The sequence below is a fragment of the Pelophylax lessonae genome (assembly GCF_965119305.1).
Source record: "Pelophylax lessonae genome assembly, chromosome: 5".
In the NCBI taxonomy this organism is placed as follows: Eukaryota; Metazoa; Chordata; class Amphibia; order Anura; family Ranidae; genus Pelophylax; species Pelophylax lessonae.
The window spans coordinates 13,741,961-13,764,554 of NC_138772.1; the positions used below are offsets into that span (position 1 = coordinate 13,741,961).

Consider the following 22,594-nt stretch of genomic DNA (forward strand, 5'->3'; position numbering starts at 1 on the left):
CTAATTAAATATTCTATCATCAGCTGATCTGAAGTCACCCTGATTTTGGATTGTGGAGGAGTCACCGCCATTGTTCTGAGAGGTGACAGTTTCTATGACAACTGTCTGTCCTTCCATACTGGCCAGAACAATGACACTAAATTACAGGTCTGCTTTCTTCAGGTGTCCATTAGATTTCAGGGAATGAGGAGTGGCCGGTCGTTAATTTTAATGGAAACTCCCCCCACTCCTCCCTCCCCACCCATACCCAAACATGAATATATATAAGAGGATGGGACAGCCAGAAGGATCCACTCATCTCTGACTCACAATGGCGTCCTCTGCAGGTTTACTGGTTGTCATCGCGCTCTGCGTTGGTTCAGGTAAGTCCAGAAAATATTCTCATTATAGGATCTCTGTGATTGGTTAACAATACACTCAGAATATGTAATAGTATAAAAAAAATATGTTTTGCAACAAAGATTTACAAAAGAAAGCATAATACAACCGAAACATAACGATACATTTACTTTACTGGGGAAAGAATTGAAGTACAAAGTATCCATTGTGGAGAAAGTATGAGCCGGTTCACATAGCAGCGACCCGACTTGCCGGGGCGACCTGTGAAGTCGCGGTGCGCAGCTCGCACTTCGACCTCGGAGCGGCTGGCACGGACTTCATATCATTGAAGTCAATGCAGGTCGCCCCAAAGAAGCTCAGGACCCTTTTTCTAAGTCTGAGCGCCTTGTGTCGCTCCTATTAGAACGGGTCCTGTGCTAATCTATGGAAGGCGACTTGTCAGGCGACCAGGTCGTCTGACAAGTCGCCCCAGTGTGAACCGGCTCGTCTCTGCACATCAAGTGCCGGCTCACACACACACATGGGATGTCAGACATTGCATGTAATTCGCACCACACTGCTCTGCAGATCCCATGCGATGTCTGTGCGATATGAATTCAGCCATGCAGATTTTATGGCTGAATTTGCATCGCATTTGGACCAAAGTCGCACAGGACCCCTTTTTGGGTCTGCACCAGAATCGGATCGCATCACACCTATGCGATCCAATTCCTGTCCAAACTGACAGTTTGCACTGCAATGTGCAAACTAATCTGGGGGTGTCGTTAACTTTGTATTGACACCCCCCCCCCCTGCAGTTTGCATATGGCAGTGTGAACTGCCTGCGAGTCGGGTGCGATGGGGGGGGGGGGGGAACCCGCAGTAGACTTGCAGGGTTCCTGCATTGCACCAATGTGAACCGGCACTGAGGCCTTGTTCACACCTGAGAGTTTTTCAGCTCCTAAACCGCTGATCTCTGAAGTCTCCAAATGCCCAACAAGCAAAATCCCATTCATTTCAATGGCCCCCTGTTCACATCTGAGAGTTTTGTCGCCTGAAGCTCAAAGTACATGAGCTTCTTTTTTTGGCAGATTACAGGTGTTTTTGTTGGATGTCAGGATGTCAATGCCTTCCTCCAAATGCCTGCAAAAAAATGCTGAAAAATGCCCAAAAAAAACCACCTGAAAATGATACGCTCAGGTGTGAATGGAGCCTTAAATCTAACTAAAGGCAAAACCTCCACCCCCCCCCCCTTTTTTTTTTTTTTTTTTTTTTTTTTTTTTTTTTTCCCTGGTGGTGTGTTTTGTATCAAACTGAGAAGGATTGGAACACATGACAAGTATTTAGCACGACTTGTGCTCCTATTAGGCTTGATTCACACCTATGCTTTGTGTGTGTTTTTTTTTTTTTTTTTTTTTTTGTGATTGTTGCAAAAATGCACTAAAGTCCATTTAATATGGTTTGCTATGAGCCACAGTCACATCTGTGTTTTTGGAAAGGGTCAGGGACTTTTTTTTTTTTTTTTTCCAATAGGCAAAATCGTGCATTTTTGGTTCAAAAGACTTTTCAATAGAAAGTTCAATAGACTCAATGTAGACCCTGCAGAAAAGCATTTAGTGTGTATTTGATGGGTGTGGGTTTTTTTTTTTTTTTGGTACAAGGCTAAAATGAGAAATGATTACTTTTGATGCTTTGTAACCACACCTTAAACTACAAAAGTCATCGATGTGTTTACGGCGCTTGTGATTATTTTCAATAGAAGTGAATGGAGGCAGTTGCAAAGCGTCAATGGCTGCCAAACCCTGCAAGCCTTATCTTTGCAGTGTGAAAGAGGTTGTAAACCCTCCCAAAAAATTTTTTTTTTTTTTCTGGCACCTGAAAGAGAAACCCATAATGAGCTAGTATGCATCGCATACTAGCTCATTATGAAATACTTACCTAAGAACGAGCCCCCGCCGTGCCGCCCGCTCACCTCTGACGGGCGACATGTCCAGTCGCCCGTCTTCCGGGATCGTGGCATCCGGCCATCTGATTGGCCGGAGCCGCGGTGACGTCACTCCCACGCACGCGGGAGCCGACGGTCACGGCACGGGGCTCTGAAGAAACGGCACCAGCGGCCGTTCCTTCAGAGCGCATTCGCCAGTGATGTCACTGGCTGCATGTAAGGTAAATATCTCCTAAACCGTGCAAGTTTAGGAGATATTTACAGTACCTATAGGTAAACCTTAATATAGGCTTACCTATAGGTAAGTGTCAGAGGAGGGTTTACTTCCTCTTGAAGCAATGCTGGGGCTGCAGTGTGAACGCCTCCATCCGCTCCCTACTTTAACAATTTTGGGAAAGTGTTTAAAAACACAACCCAACTGCCTATGTTCAATGCCTGTGTAAAAGGGCCCCTTATCACCAAGAGTAAATATTAAATTAAAATGAAAATATGGGGTTTTTGAGGTTATTGTAGCCATATTGGGGCACTTGCAACAGTGATGTGCCCTCATCCCCCCCCCCTTTCCCCCCTTTCCCCCCCCCCTTTTTTTTTTTTTTTTTTTTCATTTTCAGATCACGCTTTTAGGGTGTGCATTGGTACTCTTGGACCTTGAAAAAGGAGGACAAGCTCTGAAGGCATGTCCTGAGAATTTGGATGTTGCGTTGCAAAAAAAAAAAAAAGAAATCAGACCATTGTTTGGGGTTGTCCCAGAACAGAAATAGAAACCTAGAAAAGTGATGGTAGAAAAGGACAAGTGGTCCATTGAGTCTGCCCAATATTTATAGATTTTGTGTACATTTCTTGTCTGTATAGATCTCTGTTTGTCCCAAACATTTTTAATCCACTTCCTGTTGCCGGACTCCCCACCTCTGCTGGAAGTTTTTTCCAAACTACTCTTAAAGTGGAATTCCACTGTTTTTTGTGTTTATTAACCACTTAAGCCCCAGCCCTATTTCGGACACTTTTTGTTTACAAGTTTAAATCCGTATTTTTTCCTAGAAAACTACTTAGAACCCCCAAACATTATATATATTTTTTTTAGCAAAGACTCTGGAGAATAAAATGTCGGTCATTGTAATATTTTTTATCACGCGGTATTTGCGCAGCGGTCTTTAAAGCGCCATTTTTTTGGAAAATTTTTGAAAAATCACATTTCACTAATTTTAAAAAATACTAAACAGTAAAGTTAGCCCATTTTTTTTTTTTTTTGTATATTGTGAAAGAACATGTCACGCCGAGTAAATAGATACCCAACATGTTACGGTTTAAAATTGCGCCCCCCCCCCCCGTGGGATCGCGACAAACTACGGTCAATAGAGATCTCAATCTGCGACGCTTTAAATTTATTTAACGGTTACCAGTTTTGAGTTAGAGTGTAGCTCTTTTTTTTTAAATTATTGCTCACGCTCTGGCGATCGCGGCGATACCTCACATGTGTGGTTTGAACAGCGATTTCATTTGCGGCTCGACTTCCGTATACGTTTTTTTTTTTTGTGCGCGAGCTAACGGTGACGGGGGCGGCTAAATTTTTTTTTTTTTTTTTTTTCCCATTTATTTTTTTAACTTTATTAAAGTTTTTTTTTTAAAAAAAAAAAATCTGATCACTTTTATTGCTGTCACAAGCAATGTAAACCTCCCTTGTGACACCAATATGTAGTGACAGGTACTCTTTATGGAGGGATCGAGGGTCTAAAAGACCCTAGACCCCTCCACTACACTTCCCTGTATGCAAAACGCCGAAAACGGCATTTTTGCATACAGCCGTTTTTCAAATTTGCCGCCTTTTGCAGCACAGTAACCCGGAAGTGACGTCATGGACGCCGCCTCCGGGTTACGTCATCGGAGACCCGATCGATGCCGTTTCCGGCATTCATCGGGACTCCATCCAGCCGGCGGATGCGCCGGCTGGGTGCTCGGGGCTCCCGGTGGAACGGGAGCCCCGGGCAAAGCCACGGAAGGCGGCGGGAGGGGGGGGGACGTCCCCTCCCGCCCCCCCGGGTACCGATCGAGCGGCTCCCGAGCCGCATCGGTCGGTACCGACGGAAAGCCAACCGTCGGCTCTAAACCACGGTACCGGGATGGTGCCTCTAGCTAGAGGCATCATCCCGGTACACTACCGCAAAGTTTACCGACGTAGACCTACGTTAGTATGCGGTAAGTGGTTAAACGTCAGCAGCTACAAAAAGTGTATCCAATGACTTTTAACCACTTGCCGACCGCCGCCCGACTATATACGGCAGCGGTCAGCCCCTCCCAGGCAAAGTGACGTACCGGTACGTCACTAGCCTGGGAGCCAATAGGGGGCGAGCGCGCGCCGCCGGAGGCGCGCTCCCGCTCGTTCACGAAGAAGCCTGCGCGTGTGACCGGCGGACGAAAGGCAGGCGGCTAATGTAAACAAAGCCGCCTGTCATTCTCCCTGTGTAAAAGCACAGATCATATGGTCCTGCTATGTAGGACCATTGATCTCTGCTGTTACACACCCACAGCCACATCCAATCACAGTTGGAAGCACGCCCCTAGGGACACACTTAACCCCTCCTTCTCCAATAAAGTTAACCCCTTCCCTGCAAGTCTCATTATTACAGTAACGGTGCATATTTTTATCACTGATTACTGTAGTAATGTCACTGGTAACCCCAAAAGTGTCAAATGTCAGTCAAGGGTCTGATCTGTCCGCCGCAATGTTGCAGTCCCGCAAAAAAATTGCAGATTGCCGCCATTACTCGTTAAAAAAGAAAAAAACAATAAAAATGACAAAAATCTCTCCCTTAGTTAGTAAACGCAATAACTTTTGCGCAAACCAATCAAAATATGCTTTTTTTTTTTTTTTTTTTTTTTTACCAAACATAGGTAGGAGAAAACAAATTGGCCTAAAATGTTAAAAATGTTGATTTTTGATTGTCGCTCCTTTTTTGTTTATAGCGCATGCTCAAAAAATTGCACAGGTGATCAAATGCCACCAAAAGAAAGCTCTGTTTGTGGGAAAAAAAGAACCTCAATTTCATTTGGGTACAGCGTCGCACAACCGCGCAATTGTCCATTAAACTCACACAGTGCCGAATCGCAAAATACCCCCTGGTCAGGAAGGGGGTAAAATCTTCCGGGGCTTAAGTGGTTAATAAACCCACAATCACCTGTCTAGCGATGCGCCCCCCCCCCCCGAAAGCCTCAATCTTCTCTCGGCAGCACCGGCATCTCTAGTGTGGGCACCCGGCTGTGACAGCCCGGTGCGCGAGTCACGCTGCGCGTTGTGAATGGCCGGGCGATCTTCTGGGACCTGTGGCATGTCCCAGAAAATTACAGGGAGGGGGAGAGGAGAACTTCGCTCGCTCAAGCCACCCAGACGGACTGAGCGGAAGTGGGAACCTGTCAAATCTAGGTACCCGCTCCCCCCTCTCCAATAAATGGTATGCCAAATGCGGCATGTCAGGGGGTCAGCAGTATTTAAAGCGGAAGTTCCACTTTTGGGTGGAACTCCGCTTTAAGTAAAAATGCTTTCAAAGATTAGTTTTGCACTTTCCTACAGTTTTTTAAAGTCCCTGTGCTCTTGATCTTGGTCCCATATTGAAATCTTCCGTGGGGACACATATATGTGTGTGTGTGTGTGTGTGCTTATCTAGCACCATTTAATTCACATATATTCTGTACATTCACATCAGTTCCTGCCCTCAAGGAGCTTACAATCGAAGGTCCCAGCCACAGGCCAATTCTGGCACTCCTCTCCTACTTGTAAAAAAAAAAATGATGTACTAGAATACTACTTAGAACTACTACTTAGAACTTCCAAACTATGTATGTATGTATGTATGTATGTATAATATTCTTTATTTTTTGTGGTCACACGGTATTTGCAAACACAATTTTTTTTTTTTTTTCTTTGTCTTGTTTAACCGGTTGCCGACCGCCGCACGACTATATACTGCGGCGGTCAGCCCCGGCCAGGCAGAGTGACGTATCGGTACGTCACTCGCCTGTCACTGACTTGCGAGCCTATCGCGGGCGGGCGCGCGCCCGCCGAGGCGCGCGCCCGCCGCGGCTCGTTCACAGGCAAGTCAGTGCGTGTGACCGGCGGACTCGATGTCCGCCAGTCACACTGCGATCGCTCCTGTGAAGGGAGAAAGACAGAGTGGCTTGTGTAAACAAGCTGCCTGTCAGTTGTCCCTGTGTAAAAGTGAAGATCTGTCCGTTCTACTATGTAGGACCGTTGATCTTTGCTTTTACACCAATAGGAATGTCCCTGCACAGTTAGAATCACGCCCCTAGGACACACTTAACCCCTCCCTGTCCAATAAAGTTAACCCCTTCCCTGCCAGTGTCATTTTTGCAGTAACAGTGCATATATATAGCACTGATTACTGCAGTAATGTCACTGGTACCCCCAAAAGTGTCAAAAATGTCAGTCAAGGGTCCGATCTGTCCGCCGCAATGTCGCAGTACCGAAAAAAAAATCGCAGATCGCCGCCATTACGCGTTAAAAAAAAAAACACCAAAAATGACAAAAATCTTTACCTTTGTTAGTAAACGCGATAACTTTTGCGCAAACCAATCAAAATACGCTTTTTGTGATTTTTTTTTTTTTTACCAAACATAGGTAGCATAAAACAAATTGGCCGATAAATGTTAAAAAATTTTGATTTTTACTTTTTTTTGGGGGGAATTTCATATAAAAAAATGTAAAAAATATTGTTATTTTTGCAAAATTTACGCTCTTTTTTTGTTTATAGCGCGTGATCAAAAAATCGCACAGGTGATCAAATACCACCAAAAGAAAGCTCTGTTTGTGGGAAAAAAAGGACGTCAAATTCGTTTAGGTACAGCGTCGCACGACCGCGCAATTGTCCGTTAAAGTCACGCAGTAAAAAATCGCAAAAAAAACCCTGTTCAGCAGCCAAATCCTCCGGGGCTTAAGTGGTTAATAAAAAAAAAATATATAAAATCTATGGTAAAACATGAAAGATGTTACGCTAAGTATATAGATACCTAATGTCACACTTTAAAATTGCGCACACGTGGAATAGCGCCAAACTTCGGTACTTAAAAATCTTCATAGGCTACATTTTTATTTTATACAGGGTCTAGTGCTAGAATTATTGCTCTCACTTTAACGTTAATGGCGTTGCCTCACATGTGTGGTTTGAATGCTGTTTATATATGTGGGAGTGCCCTACGTTCGCTTCTGTGTGGGGACGGGGCGCTTTTTTTTTTTTTTTCTTCTTCTTTTTCTATTACAAGGAATGTAAACCTCCCTTGGAATAGGGCATGACAGGTCCTCATTACAAGGATTAAGATAGAAAAAAAATACTAATACTTACCTGGGCCCCCACTCTATCCAGTGATGTTGCAGGAGTGTCTCAGCTGCCTGGGACTCCCCTCTTCGTTGGCTGAGACAGCAACGCCAATGGCTCCTGCTGCTGTCAATCAGTCAGCCAATGAGGAGAGAGAAGGGGGCAAGGTCATGGCTCCATGTCTGAATGGATACAGGGAGCTGTGGCTTGGCCCTCACCAGGAGGGAGGGGCCAGAAGGAGCAAAGAGGGACCTGAGAAGAGGAGGATCCGGGCTGCCTTGTGCAAAACCCAACTGCACAGAGGAGGGAAGTGTAACATGTTTGTTATTTTTTACTAAAAAACAAGACTTAACAAATCTTCAGGCCTAAAATGTGCATTCTCACCAGTAACAGTGGGATTAGAGGAGTGTTTATGGATATGGGAGTGCACAGGTAGAGCCATATGGACAGTTTTTTGGCAGACTAACTTCATATTTTATTGACTTTCTAAAATGAAAGCGATGTGAGGGGGTGGGGGGGGGGGGGTACAAAGGTCTTGGTTTATCTTGAGAAATATTGTTGCTACATTGTTACCTTCCTCCTATCTCTAGTAGGGCCCTTTCACACGGGTGCTCCGTATGTCCGCAAATCATCCTATTTTTTTTTTTTTGCGGACATAACGTAAGTCTATGGCATTGCGGATGATCATCCACTGACATCAGATTTTCGTCCTTTCAGTTCTGTTCCGTTTTTTGGAACAGAACCCTATTTTTCTTCCGTTCAAAAACGGAAAGGAAGCAAAATCGGATGTCGGCGGTGTCATCCGCTGACATCCGCAATGCCCATAGACTTGCATTCCGCAAACGGATGGGATGATATGCGGACATACGGAGCGGATGACACAAGTGTTGTCCGCTCCGTGAAAAAAAAAAGTCCCGCAGCGGAGCAAAAAACCGGTGCGGCCGTGTGAAAGAGGCCTTAAGGTTTAAAAAAGACACAAGTCCATCTAGTTCAACCAATAAAAAGGGGGGGCGGCATTATACAATCATATACCCACAGTTGATCCAGAGACAGGCAAAAAACCCCAGCAAAGCATGATCCAATTTACTACAGCAGGGGAAAAATTCCTTTCTGATTCCACGAGAGGCAATCGGATATTCCCTGGATCAACTTTAACTACAAATATTAGTTCCCAATTATATTCTGCACACCTAGGAAAGAATCCAGGACTTTTTTAATGCAATCTACTGAGCTGACCAGAACCACCTCAGGAGGGAGTCTATTCCACATTTTTACTGCTCTTACTGTGGAGAAGCCTTTCCATTTTTGGAGATTAGATCTCATTTCCTCCAGATATAGAGTGCACCCTTGTCCTCTGTGGTGACCTTAAAGTGAACAATTCAACACAAAGTTCACTATATGGACCCCTTATGTATTTATACATGGTGATCATATCCCCCCTTATGTATTTATACATGGTGATCATATCCCCCCTTATGTATTTATACATGGTGATCATATCCCCCCTTATGTATTTATACATGGAGATCAGATCCCCCCCTTATGTATTTATACATGGAGATCAGATCCCCCTTATGTATTTATACATGGAGATCATATCTCCCCCTTATGTATTTATACATGGAGATCATATCTCCCCCTTATGTATTTATACATGGAGATCATATCTCCCCCTTATGTATTTATACATGGAGATCATATCCCCCTTATGTATTTATACATGGAGATCCTATCCCCCCTTATGTATTTATACATGGAGATCATATCCCCCCTTATGTATTTATACATGGTGATCATATCCCCCTTATGTATTTATACATGGTGATCATATCCCCCTTATGTATTTATACATGGAGATCATATCCCCCTTATGTATTTATACATGGTGATCATATCCCCCTTATGTATTTATACATGGTGATCATATCCCCCTTATGTATTTATACATGGAGATCATATCCCCCTTATGTATTTATACATGGAGATCCTATCCCCCCTTATGTATTTATACATGGAGATCATATCCCCCCTTATGTATTTATACATGGAGATCAGATCTCCCCCTTATGTATTTATACATGGTGATCATATCCCCCCTTATGTATTTATACATGGTGATCATATCCCCCCTTATGTATTTATACATGGTGATCATATCCCTCCTTATGTATTTATACATGGAGATCATATCCCCCTTATGTATTTATACATGGAGATCATATCTCCCCCTTATGTATTTATACATGGAGATCATATCTCCCCCTTATGTATTTATACATGGAGATCATATCCCCCTTATGTATTTATACATGGAGATCCTATCCCCCCCTTATGTATTTATACATGGAGATCAGATCTCCCCCTTATGTATTTATACATGGTGATCATATCCCCCCTTATGTATTTATACATGGTGATCATATCTCCCCCTTATGTATTTATACATGGTGATCATATCCCCCCTTATGTATTTATACATGGTGATCATATCCCCCCCTTATGTATTTATACATGGTGATCATATCCCCCCCTTATGTATTTATACATGGTGATCAGATCCCCCCCCCCCCTTATGTATTTATACATGGAGATCAGATCTCCCCCTTATGTATTTATACATGGAGATCATATCCCCCCTCCCTTTATTTATACACGGTTCACATACATGCAATGACAGACATCGTATGAGATTCGGAGCGCACTGCTCTGTAAATTCACATGCGATGTTTGTGCGATGCGAATTCAGACATACAGATTGCGTGGCTGAAATTGCATCACATTCGGACAAAACTCACACAGGACTTTTTTTTTTTTTTTTTTTTTTGAGTTCGCACCAGAATCGGATCACACCTATGCGATCCAATTCATGTTCACACTACGATATGCAAACTGATCTGGTGGTTGCCATTGCCTTTTTGTATTGACACACCCAGCGATTCTCATATGGCAGAGAACTGCCTGCGAGTTGAATGCGACGCGAGAACCCGCAGTGGATTCGTAGCACTCGCGCATCGCATAATGTGAACCGGCGCTAACACAGATTTGAGAGAAATAGGCATTTTGTGTACATGGAAAAAGTCTTAGATCTTTGAGTTCAGCTCTAGATAATTGGAGGGGGGGGGGGGGGGTTTAAAAGTTTTTTTTTTTTTTTTTTATGTTTATAATTTTGTTTGGTGTATATTAGACTTTCATGGAACATGCTGATACATAATTACAATAATATTATATATAATATCTGTTCAGTGATTAGAAACATTGTAATAGCCTGCAAATGACTTTCTGTTCATATGTTGGCGCATTTCATGGTACAAGCATGGTTTGTGTTTAATCTCCTTCCGGGTTATTTTCTGGTTTCGGATCAGGCAAGGTCTTTGTCTTAAATTTTTTTTTTTTTTTTTTTTTTTTAGTGGACGCATACTGTAACGATTAAACAATTGTCATTTGCGAGGCTATTGTCTGAAATGTTTTCTTGTTTGTCCCTTCGTATATTGTGGGGAGGAACTGCTTTGATCAGCTGTGTACTAACAATCAGATTATCATGCGATCAATCCAAAAGTGATTATCTGATTGTGTGCACACGGGCATTCGACTCAGGCAATATGGTCGCCTGCTGACTTGGCACCATCCACAGGCACCTTAACTCTTTAATAAGGCAGTCGTTGAATCCAATGCTATTACTTTAGACAATTGCAGTGTTTTTCCAGTAGGAAGACAGTCTCACCATGACTTCCCCCGAGCAGGGCTGCTGATAGGGGGAGGGGGGCCACCAGCCCTCCTGTAGCGGGGCCCGGGTACACAGGGCTCCAACAGCATTGGGAATTGGTGCAGAGGGGCAATAAGAGAAGGAAGCCCCATGCGGCTCTCCGCAGCAGCTGAAAGCTGGCAGGAGGGGGAGAAATTGGCTTTCAGCTGCTGAAGGGAGAGCTACAGACACAGGACATAATTTCCGTAATAGCTTCTCCAACACTGATTCCCCCTCCTTGTCCTGCCTGCTTCTGGTGCCCCCCATTCACTGCTGCCAACCCCCCTCCCCAGCAGTGTTAATTTTGGCAGCAAATTTCAATTTAGTTTTAGTCTTAGTCTTAGGACTAAAATGGCATTTTAGTTTTAGTCCTATTTTAGTCTTCTGCAAGGGTTTTAGTTTTAGTCGTATTTAATCGACTAAAACTCCAGTATATTTTAGTCGACTAAAACGCCCTACATTTTAGTCGACTAAAACTAATTTTAGTCATCTATAATCAAATGGGTGTAGTTCAATTGTAATTTGTAATGCATTATTTAAGCATTTCTCTACAATTTCCAAACTCATTATATACTACTGCTGGTCCTGGAGTGAAAAATCTAATATGTTATTATTTATGCTTTGAGCATGCACCAGTGTTAATTTTTGGCAGCAAATTTTGATTTAGTTTTAGTTATAGTCTTTTGACTAAAATGCCATTTTAGTTTTAGTCGTATTTTAGTGATCTGAATTGTGTTAGTCGACGAAAACGTTTTAGTCGGTTTTAGTCGACGAAATTAACACTGCTCCCCAGTGCTGCAGACTTCCCTGTCCTGTAAAAAATAACACCTTTAAAAAAAAATAAAAATAAATAATAATTACCCGTTGTAGTAATTTAACCACTTTACCACCGGAGGATTTTGCTGTCTTCCGTCCAGGCCACTTTTTGCGATTCGGCGCTGTGCGACTTTAACTGACAATTGCGCGGTCGTGCGACGCCGTACCCAAACGAATTTTACATCCTTTTTTTTTTTTTTTCCCCACAAACAGAGCTTTCTTTTGGTGGTATTTGATCACCTTTTTGCGCGATTTTTTACTTTTTGCGCTATAAACAAAAAAAGAACGGTTTATTTTGAAAAAATAACAATATTTTTCACATTTTTTTTTATATGAAATTCCCCACAAAAAAAAAATGTAAAAATCAAATTTTTTTCTGTCATTTTTGGTGTTTTTTTAACGCGTAATGGTGGCGATCTGCAATTTTTTTTTTTTTTTTTTTCGGGACTGTGACATTGCGGCGGACAGATCGGACCCTTGACTGACATTTTTGACACTTTTGGGGGTACCAGTGACATTACTGCAGTAATCAGTGCTATAAATATGCACTGTTACTGTAAAAATGACACTGGCAGGGAAGGGGTTAATTTTCTTGGAGAGGGAGGGGTTAATGTATGCCTGGTGCTTACTGACGTGTGGGGGGGGGAGGTGACTGAGTGACACAGGGACAGATCGGATGTCCAGCTATGCTGAACACTCCGATCTGTCACTATGGAGATCCGCCCGCTGTGTTTACACACAGCGGGCGGATCTCCAGACTCGATCCCCGACGATCGGGTAAGAGCAGCGGCGATCGCTGCTGCTCCTCCCCTGGCCCGACTCCCGCTGTGAATGAAAACAGCGGGAGCGCGCCGCCTACAGGGGGAGGAGTCCAGCGACGTAGGTCTACGTCGCTGGAAGGGATCGTGGCAAAGTGCCGCAGTAGCCTCCATGTGAGCGGAGGTAAAGTGGTTTAAAAGAAAAATTGTAAGATTGTAAATTAACTTTTTTTTTTTTTTTTTTTTTTTTAACCAAATTCTGTAAAAAAAAATTGGCTAAATTCACACAGGTCCCCTGTTACGTTTTGTGTCCACTAATGATTTTTTTTTTTTTTTTCATATATAATTTTTATTAAAGTTTTCGGGTTAGACAGTATAATCCAAAAAAAAAAATCAAGTAAACAAATCATATCATATTCAAGTATATTCCTACATCCACCTGTTCATTACACAGCTAATTCCGAACATGCTCTTCTCACCCTATCCTCTCTATTTTATACCTCAAGTCAACCACACAAACAGTGGTGTATTTAGGCTTTGTGCTGCCCTAGGCCTGACTAAACTTGGGCACCCCTAATTTAAATATGACCCACCCCTTCCTGTAAAGGCCACACCCTTTCCTGTTTATGACCCGTCCTGTCATCTGTAAACCACAGACCACAACCACAGTCTATCAGTTCCCATAAGTTCAGCTTCATCAGTGCCCATCAGTGCAGATCAGTGTAGCCTCATTACTGCCCATCAGTGAAGCCTCTTTAGTGCGGCCTCATCAGTGGCCATCAGTACAGCCCCATCAGTGGCCACCAGTGCAGCCTCTCAGTGCCCATTAGTGCTGCCTTATCAGTGCAGCTTATCAGTCCTGCCTCATCAGTGGCCATCAGGGCAGCCCCATAAGCTTTTTTGCTGCCCCCCTGCAAAGTGCTGCCCTAGGCCTGGGCCTTGTTGGCCTAGGCCAAGATACAGCACTGCACACAAAACCAAACGAAGAAAAAATAAAAAGGGGGGGGGGGGAAATTTTCCCCAAGGAAAATTATTCCTTGGGGAAGAGTTGAAGGGGTATCTCCTCCCTTTCCTACCGGGCTATCTTTTTATTATTCAAGAGTCTGTCATGTCTTCTTCCAACCTATCTATCCCGCGATTCAATACTATATACAAATTCCAAGCACCCCATATTTCTGTATATTTTTCTCTTTTATGTTGGGCTGTCAATACCAAGTCTTCCTTTTTTATTTTATTTATTTATTTCCTCTACTTTACGTATCCAACATCCTATTGTTGGGGGCCCTTGTTTCTTCCACTTAAGGGGGATACAAGATATAGCTGCGTTTGCCATATGACATAATAAAGATCCTCTATATCTCTTCCCTGGGATCCCACTCAATTGTAAAAGGGGAAAAAAGCCAGATCTTCTGGTATCTACTTCTGAAAACTTATGCATTACCTCTCTAACTTTTCCCCAGAAATCTGATAATTTAGGGCATGACCCTAATAATGATTTTAGTGTATAATTAGTGAAAATACTGTCTTGATATATTCGGGGACGTAGGCTGTAAGGGGCTCTGTGATTTTTAACGTCTGGACAGAGGAAGAAACCAAAGTCACACTAGTAAAGTTAGTGGCCCAAAACTGCCACTAAATGTCAGCCTATTACAAAAAATGATTGCAGTATGCTGACATCTAGTGGCAGATTTGCAGAACAGAAATGAACACATTTCAAATATGCTTTTTTATTTGCATTGGAGCAAAAAACTGTATCTGCTGACTAATAGACACACTTACCTGTCCAGGAATCCAGCACCATCCTCACTTGGGCAAGGTCTCTGGGTCCCTGGTCTCAGAATATTAACTGTAGGAAGCTGGCTGTGACTCCTTGCTGGGATTCCCACTGTGCATGCGTGAGTTGCGCTGTGCAACGTAAATGGTCCCACAGCCACTGGGGAGAAGGTTGGAAGGGGGGGGGTCACCGAAGCAATCTTGAGTAGAAGCTGGTACCGGTCACCCCCCCCCCACCCCCAAAAAAAGAAATCAAAATGTGGCAGGGGAAGAGGGAAGAAGGAAACCTTTTGGGTGAAGTTTACCTTTAATAACATTAAAAGTGTTGGAGTTTGGCTTAAATTTGTTAGTGCATCTAAATCTGCTAATGCATCGAACCCCACCCCCCCTTCAGACTGACAATGCTGCTGTCCAAAGGTGCTCATTCCTCCAGAGCGGGGGGGGGGGGGGGGGTGCGCGCTAAAACAGGAGGTGTTACTGGGCAGATCACCAGGTGAAAAAACGGGGGGGCGCTTTAAAAAGGAAACATGCAACCACCACATCTGATTGTAAGCTGCAATATATTACTTTTTTAGGGGTTTAATACCGCTTTAGGATACAATAACTCCCTCCATTCACTCAAATGCATTTTGGAAAAGTGGTGAAATGTTGCCCAAAATTTCAATTTCCCTGGTTTCCAATTCTCACCCAATCCAACCCAATAAAGAGGAATGTCTATAGGGAGGTGTTGGGTATACAGAGGCTGAAATGTGTTCTTCACCCAGAGATCATTGATTACTGCCATTGGAAGATGTATATATGTATCATGTATCTATATCTTAGAATATCTGTGAGTGATCTGGAACAGTGGTGAGAATATACAATTTGAACATCAACTACATTGTATCTTTTACAGCTTTATCCCTACAATGTTACACCTGCACCTCCCAGAGCAGCAACACAAACTGCATGACCCCGACTAACTGCTCCGCCACCGACACCACCTGCATGACCTCCGTTGTCTCTGGAGGAATCGGTAAGACAATGACTGGAACCACTCTGGGGATGTCCTATGTTTACTGATCTACATCTCATGTCATACATCTCATGTCATATCTCCCGATCCAAGTTTAGGAGAAATTTCATAAATTATTTAAAGGGATTATTTATAAAATTTGCTGCATGGAATGTTTTAGGATTCACATAAATTACAAATAATCCCCATGTGTATTTCCTATGATCTTCAGCTCCCTCTAGTGGCCATAATGCAGTATTTTCCTGCAATACCTCAAATCGGGAATAAAATGCTTTATGGCCACTAGATGGAGCTGGCGATCATAGGAAATACAAATTACTGGGATTATTTGTGATGGCTGTGTAAACGCCAATGCACTGAGAGGATTTTTCTGCTGTTACCAACAGATCATTCCTATAAATATTGCACCCAGGCAACATGGCATGTAACTGAATATTTGATTGCGAGCATGGGGGTGTCTACAATCTGACCTGAAGCTCACTAAGAATGAGCCAAATATGGGGCCTCTCAGCGGCCGGGCCTCTACACCGAGCGGCTGCATATTTGCATTCAATAGCACTAACAGCTGTGCAGAGAGAACACTCCCGGCACCGTTACCGGTGGCTAATGGAAAGCACCCGTTCCCTGCTTTCGATTGGGAGCTTTCTGATCATGTGACCACCAATTAGGGTTAGTCACATGATCATAAGCCCCACCTCCTGGATTCCTAACCCCCCCCCCCCTTATAAAGGGCTGGCAGGGGTTTAAATACAGTAATAGCCATTTTCTTGGCTGATAGCAAGGGATTTCCAGACAAATGGCATGTTGGGGGTGTTGGCAATAATTCAGACTGGCATGGCCCTAGGCAGCAAAGCTCCTTTCAGATATCTGGGAGCATTCAATGACCCACACACAGACGATGTCACAGAATGCTCGAGTTTATTCAGACTATACAGAACATTTTATAGAGAAAATAAAAGGGGAGGTCCCTTATACATACAGTTAATACAAAAGTAGCAGTTTACCATCACGTACTTGCATAGGAGTTAATTAAAATAAAGCCTAGTTATAATTACCATTTACATCAGACTTGTTGAAAAGATTAAGATAAGGCATAAATTTTCTTCAAACAGACTTGCTTTATAAGGTCAGTTTGACCACAGAGCTTAACGTCCTGGAAACTTCCAAGGACATTTACTTAAGTTCTTTTAATTAGTAATAAAATGAAATTGAAAGGACAAAATGGGAGTTGGTAAGACACAATGGGGGCTGAGCAATTTTGAGGGACCCCATGCATTTTTTTTTTTTATACCTTTGTTTACTATTGGACAGCTGAATGGCCAGGCCATGGATGAGTCGCTGGTTGGTGGGATTTGGACGGCTGCCAGCTCTCTACCAGGAGCCCTGAATGGGAAGCGGTCTTTTATGAACGGTTGTTGTAAATCCCCTCACTGTGCCCATTTAATCTTCGGATTTAGGATTTAGTCCAAACTGTCAGCTCATTCTTACTGCAAACTCAGTTTAGCGGTTCATGTTCGGAAATTAATAATGCAAATAAACATAATAATGCAAATAAACATAATAATGCAAATAAAACATAATAAAATTATAATCTAAAATCTGTGCAGTTCTTTCCAAAAAAAGGCTGCGGCAGACGGTAAAGTTGCCACACAAGTCAATACAGATGGGCTCAGAGGGTCCCGCTCCTCATTTTAGCTTACAATCGAAGAAAGTTACTGAAATTCTTTAAAAAAAAATATTAGGATTTCTATTTAATTTAAAACCATTTTAAAATAAGAATTGTTACTACAATTTTGCTGTATGTATGCTTAAATCTCCCTTAAGAGTGGGAACCCCAAGACAAAGGGCCAGCCAATATGCTCATACCCGCCATCTGGGAGGGTGAACTGGAATATAATTTTAGTAAGGGAGATTTGCTTCCCCCCCCCCCCCTCCTCCTGACATACCTCAGTCTGGGAAAATATTGCATTAAGTCACTAGATGGTGCTGAAAATGGGAGCTTTGTGGGTGGAGCTTGTACAAAGGACTGACTGACCTATTCAAACTGATTTTTCCTCTTTTGGTTATATGTCGTGGCCCCCCCAATCTCCTTGTATCATACGTATTTCTTTTAGATAGCTTTTACTGACTTTTGAGGTCTGGTGGAAAGAGTAGTGCCGCTGTAGGTAACCTGGGTTGTGTGCACTGGCTCTACATCCTAAAAGTAGAAGGGGGTTCTTCATTCTCCAATATTTGGGGGCCACACAGTGTCCATATTGTCACACCGCTCTTTTTTCCCATCCACAGGTAGTCTTTCTGGTGCCAGCATCACCAAGACTTGTACAGCCATCTGCACAGAAACCGGATTCAATGCCGTTGTTGTCGCCACCAAAGTATCCTGCTGTACCACCAATCTCTGCAACACCAGTGGGGCTTCCAGTATTAAGTCTACCTACACCATCCTCGCTGTGGCCTTTGGGTTCCTATGGGCCCTCATGAGACAGTTGAAGTAAAGTCATGTGTATACTCTATAAATTATAACAAATGAACCATTTTATATAGTCATATCACCCTGGGGGTAACCTTCGTAATAAGTCATGTTTGAATTATGTACTGATATAATGGCCTTTGGGTTCATAGAGGCCCCCAGAAATCTTCTGTAAAGCTTGTGTGTGTATATGATGAATTTTATATAATCTTCATGTTGTAACCAATAAACTATTTAAATAGTCTGGACTGGCCTTTCTCAACCTTTTTTAACACCGAGGAACCCTTGAAATGGCTTTCCAAGCTCAGGGAACCCCTGCTAAATCTACAACTCGTAGTACATTAGTGTGATGGTCAGTTGGAAGAATGCTCCTCATACTTGTAGTTATTGGGAAGAATTGCCTACCTACAGATAGCTAAAGAGATCAATGGTGTCGGTGAGAACTTATCTGAAAGGCAGAAATTACTCATTACTCAAACCCCTAGCAACCTCTGGAGGAACCATGGAACCCTGGTTGAGAAACCTTGGTCTGGACACATTATATATATTTTGGAGCTTGCAGAAGTTTCAAATCCATCCATAGACTCTTCTTCAGGTGAAGTGAGCACAGATACAATCACCAATAATGGGACTAGTGCAAAGTTGATACAACCATATAAAGCTGGCCATACATTATTAAACAGGGCTAATGGACGGCTATTGTATTCTAACAGCTGCCATCGGCTCATTACCCGACAGTGCTGCATCAGATTGTATACAGAAGCTGTCCAGTAGAAAGTTCTTCAGCAGGCTCCTCCAACAAAAGTAGAAAAATTCCATTTGCATATAAGCAGTGATTAATTTATTTATGTGTAAAGTTGAACAATAACATGCCCAATTCCTTTAAAAAACCTACTTGGGGAAAATGAAATTGGCCCTGTACTATGTGATTGCTGTGGCACATCAGTGATGCTATATGTTGTAGCCAGTGCCCCATTTCCACTCTCCATGTCACTATACCAGAGCAGCCAGTCAGTGTCCCTGATCACCACCCCAGTGCTATCAGACCAGTGTAGTCAGTGTCCCTGATCATTACCATACCAGTGCAACTAGCTAGTGTCCCTTATCACCACCACACCAGTATAGTGTCCCATACCAGTGCAGTCAGTCTCTGATCGCCGATACAGTGTGACCAGCGCAGCATGCCAGTGTCCCTGATTGCTACCAGTGCAGCCAGTCGGTGTCCCTAATCATCACCATACCAGTGCAGCTAATCATAGGGGGAATTTACTAAAACTGGGAGTGTCCAAATCTAGTGCAGATCTGCCTAAAAACCAATCCACTTCCAAGTTTTATTTTCAAAGCTTCATTGAACAAGCTGAAGTTAGAAGCTGACTGGCTACCATGCACAGCTGCATCAGATTCTAAGTGCTCTAATTTTAGAAAATCAAATCCATAATGTCCCTGATCATTACCACACCAGTGCAGCCAGTGTCACTGATCACCAGTACATTGCTACCATATCAGTGCAGCCGGCCAGTGTGTCCCTGATCACCAGTCCGGCCAGTGTGTCCCTGATCACCAGTCCGGCCAGTGTGTCCCTGATTTCTGCCACATGAGTCCCAGTGTAAGTTAGTAACCTTGTTCCTGCTTGCCACCACACCAGTCCCAGTGTCATGGAACCAGTGCAGCCAGTAACTGTATTCCTCATTGCTGCCACGGGAGTCCCAGTGTCACCAACTAGTGTAAGACATCAGAAGTGTTTACACCAGTCCCAGTGCTGCACCAGTCCCAGTATCCCTAAGCCAGTGTAACAGCAACAGTGTTCCTGATTGCCACCACACCAGTACAAGTGACCCAAACTAGTACAGCCAGCAACAGTGTTTCTGATCACCACCATCCCAGTCTCAGGGTGTGCAGCCAGCAACAGTGTTCCTGATTGTCCCTGCATCAGCTGCAGTGTCACCAGGCCAGTGAATAGACAGTAAAAGAAAATACAACTCTTCTATTCCATTGTATTCTAGTCTTTTTTTAATCCTTTTAGTGATCCACAATGAGATCAATGAGAATTTTGTAAAAGGAAATTGGAAGGAAAAGGGGGCTAATCCGGTGCTAGACAATCCCACTCACAGTGACACCACTAACACAGATATATAAAAAAACCTTCATTTTATAACCAAACTTGCATTACAGTAAGTGCATAAGTAAAAAAAGTCCTCTTCCTCAAACCCAACCCAAGCCGGCCTCACACTTAGATGCACGATAAACGTGTACCCAGGTGAATGCAGGCGGTGAGGGTAATCCAAGGTAGTAAGGCAAGATTGTTTAAGAGGCACCACAAGTTGTGGGAAGTGTAATTATTGTGACTGGATATGGAAAAGTGAGAGGATCTGCCTACCAAATTGTCCCCCCGTGAGCTCATCGATTGTTGTACGGCCCTTTCAAAAACGCATTAGGGATTATGTCTACGAGATTAAAAACGGGCTAATGGAATCAGCCATTAGCCGCCATATTGGTCTCTACCATAACTTCCAGCTTAATCATATGAAATTTTTCACACTTGAACATGTGAAAGAGTCCCCTAGAGGAGGTGACATTGACAGGAGACTCTTACAATTGGAGACCCAGTGGATCTTTCTTTTACATGCCATGAGGTCACCAGGCCCTAATGAATAAGTTATAAATGCTTTCTGTAACCTCTCAATAATTGGGATGGAGGTTTTTTTTTGCATATATACATCTACAATTCTACATATGTATTCCCTTTTCTATTATTCCGCCAGAAATAAAGGGTTCATACTTGTACTCTAACCAGATGTGATATACGTCAGACTGTTCAGTAGATGCACTTATGGCTGCACATTAAATGTGACTCCTTGCTTGTTTTTCTAAAAATAAATATATGAAATAAAAATTTCTTTGACTGTAGACAAAAGTTTTTTGTGTCTTTCCCGGTAGCTCGCGCTTGGGAATATAATGGGGAGAATTGGCCCCACACATCCTATGTGTTCAATGTAGAAGGTGTAAGATACTTGAATGGCATTCCAGTGCGAGGTCTTATGCGTAGCAGCAAACAATTGTGGTTGATGCATATTATGGCTCCTATAGAAAACGATGTACCAGGTATTGTGTATTGTGCATATACATATGTTTATACATGGTAAAGCACTCGCCTTTTTTTGATCTGTAATGCAATTCCATGCTTAATCCACATGAGGGCGCCATATTATTTGGTGGTCTGGCTGGAGTTAGGTCGTTTTCAAGTTATATATGGCAAAACATTCCTTTTTCTGTGGCGCAATCATGTTTGACCACATGAGGGCGCCATATTGCCTGGTGTTCTGACTGGAATTAGGTGACCTTTAATCCCTTGACCTACATACAGACCCCTTTGGTGATGTTCTATCCTGGTGTCTTGTGGTGGGGCGTGGCTGTGTTTCATTATTCTTCTCTATTCCCGGTGTTTGTATGCGCTTGGGTGACAGAGGGGAAGATTTTGCGCGTCCTGTCAGTACTGCGCATACGTGAGCTTCTCGCGCATGCGCAGTGGCACTTTCACGTCTGACGATCTCAGGTTATTAAGCTGGAGACGTCAGCAGTAGCAGGGGGAGGAGACAAACGCCAGAATAGCGCTTTTGGGGCCAATCTGCTTAAAGCGGAGTTCCGGCCTCGGAAACGTTTTTTTAGAAAAAAATACCCCCGGGACAGTCAGGGCTAGTACATTCCACAATGGATAGCCTCTGAACTGTCCCAGGTCGCACTTACCTTTTAGAAGAAATACTTACCTTTGAAAATGTCTTCTCCAGTGCTGCCATCTCAGGTGTGGGCAGCTGAAGCCGGAGTCTCCTCTTCGGTGTCCTCTTCCGTGTCTTCTTCGGTTCCACAATGCACTGCACCGGCCCCGCCGTCACTTCCCTGCACAGCTTCTGGGCATGCCGCGCCTGCACCGGAAGTGACTAGCGGGGCCGGTGCAGGCGCATTGACTCCTGGGAGCGATGACGTTCAGCTCCCAGGAATCATCGCAAGCAGGAAGAGACGGCGCGGGCCGCGGCCGCAGAGGGAGGAAGTGGAAGGAAGGTGAGTATACTTTCTTCAATAACAAGGTAAATAAACAAAAAAAAAATTGGGACTATCCATTTCTTTTTCAGGTTAATGTCAGCAAGCGGATGGCCCAAAGTCCTTTTTGAGGCCGGAACTCTGCTTTTATTTAAACGGCCCTGGGTCTGTGTTCACAGCAGGATTGCTGTGAAGACAGACTGGAAGACGATAGACAGCCCCCCCTCCCCTCCCTCTTTTTGAGGCACACCTGTGGAGGTATTATTGCCTGGCTGCAGTGTTGTAGTGTTCCATGTCCTCAGGCATTCTAAAGCCCCGTACACACGATCAGATTATCGAACGATCTGTCGTCCGTTTTTTTGTGGCATGCTAGTCTCATGTGGAAAGTGAAGAGGTTATTT

At 43.4% G+C, this 22,594-nt stretch overlaps 1 protein-coding gene across 1 annotated transcript; it reads left to right on the top strand.

Annotated features, from left to right (window-relative positions):
• Positions 1-291: 291 nt before the first annotated feature.
• LOC309557164 (lymphocyte antigen 6E-like) lies at positions 292-18,183 on the top strand (the record flags this gene model as incomplete). Its single annotated transcript, XM_082259821.1, has 3 exons — positions 292-362; positions 15,572-15,691; positions 17,978-18,183. Exons 1-3 carry the CDS (start codon positions 311-313, stop codon positions 18,181-18,183), a joined length of 378 nt encoding a protein of 125 aa, XP_082115947.1. The 5' UTR covers positions 292-310.
• Positions 18,184-22,594: the final 4,411 nt, after the last annotated feature.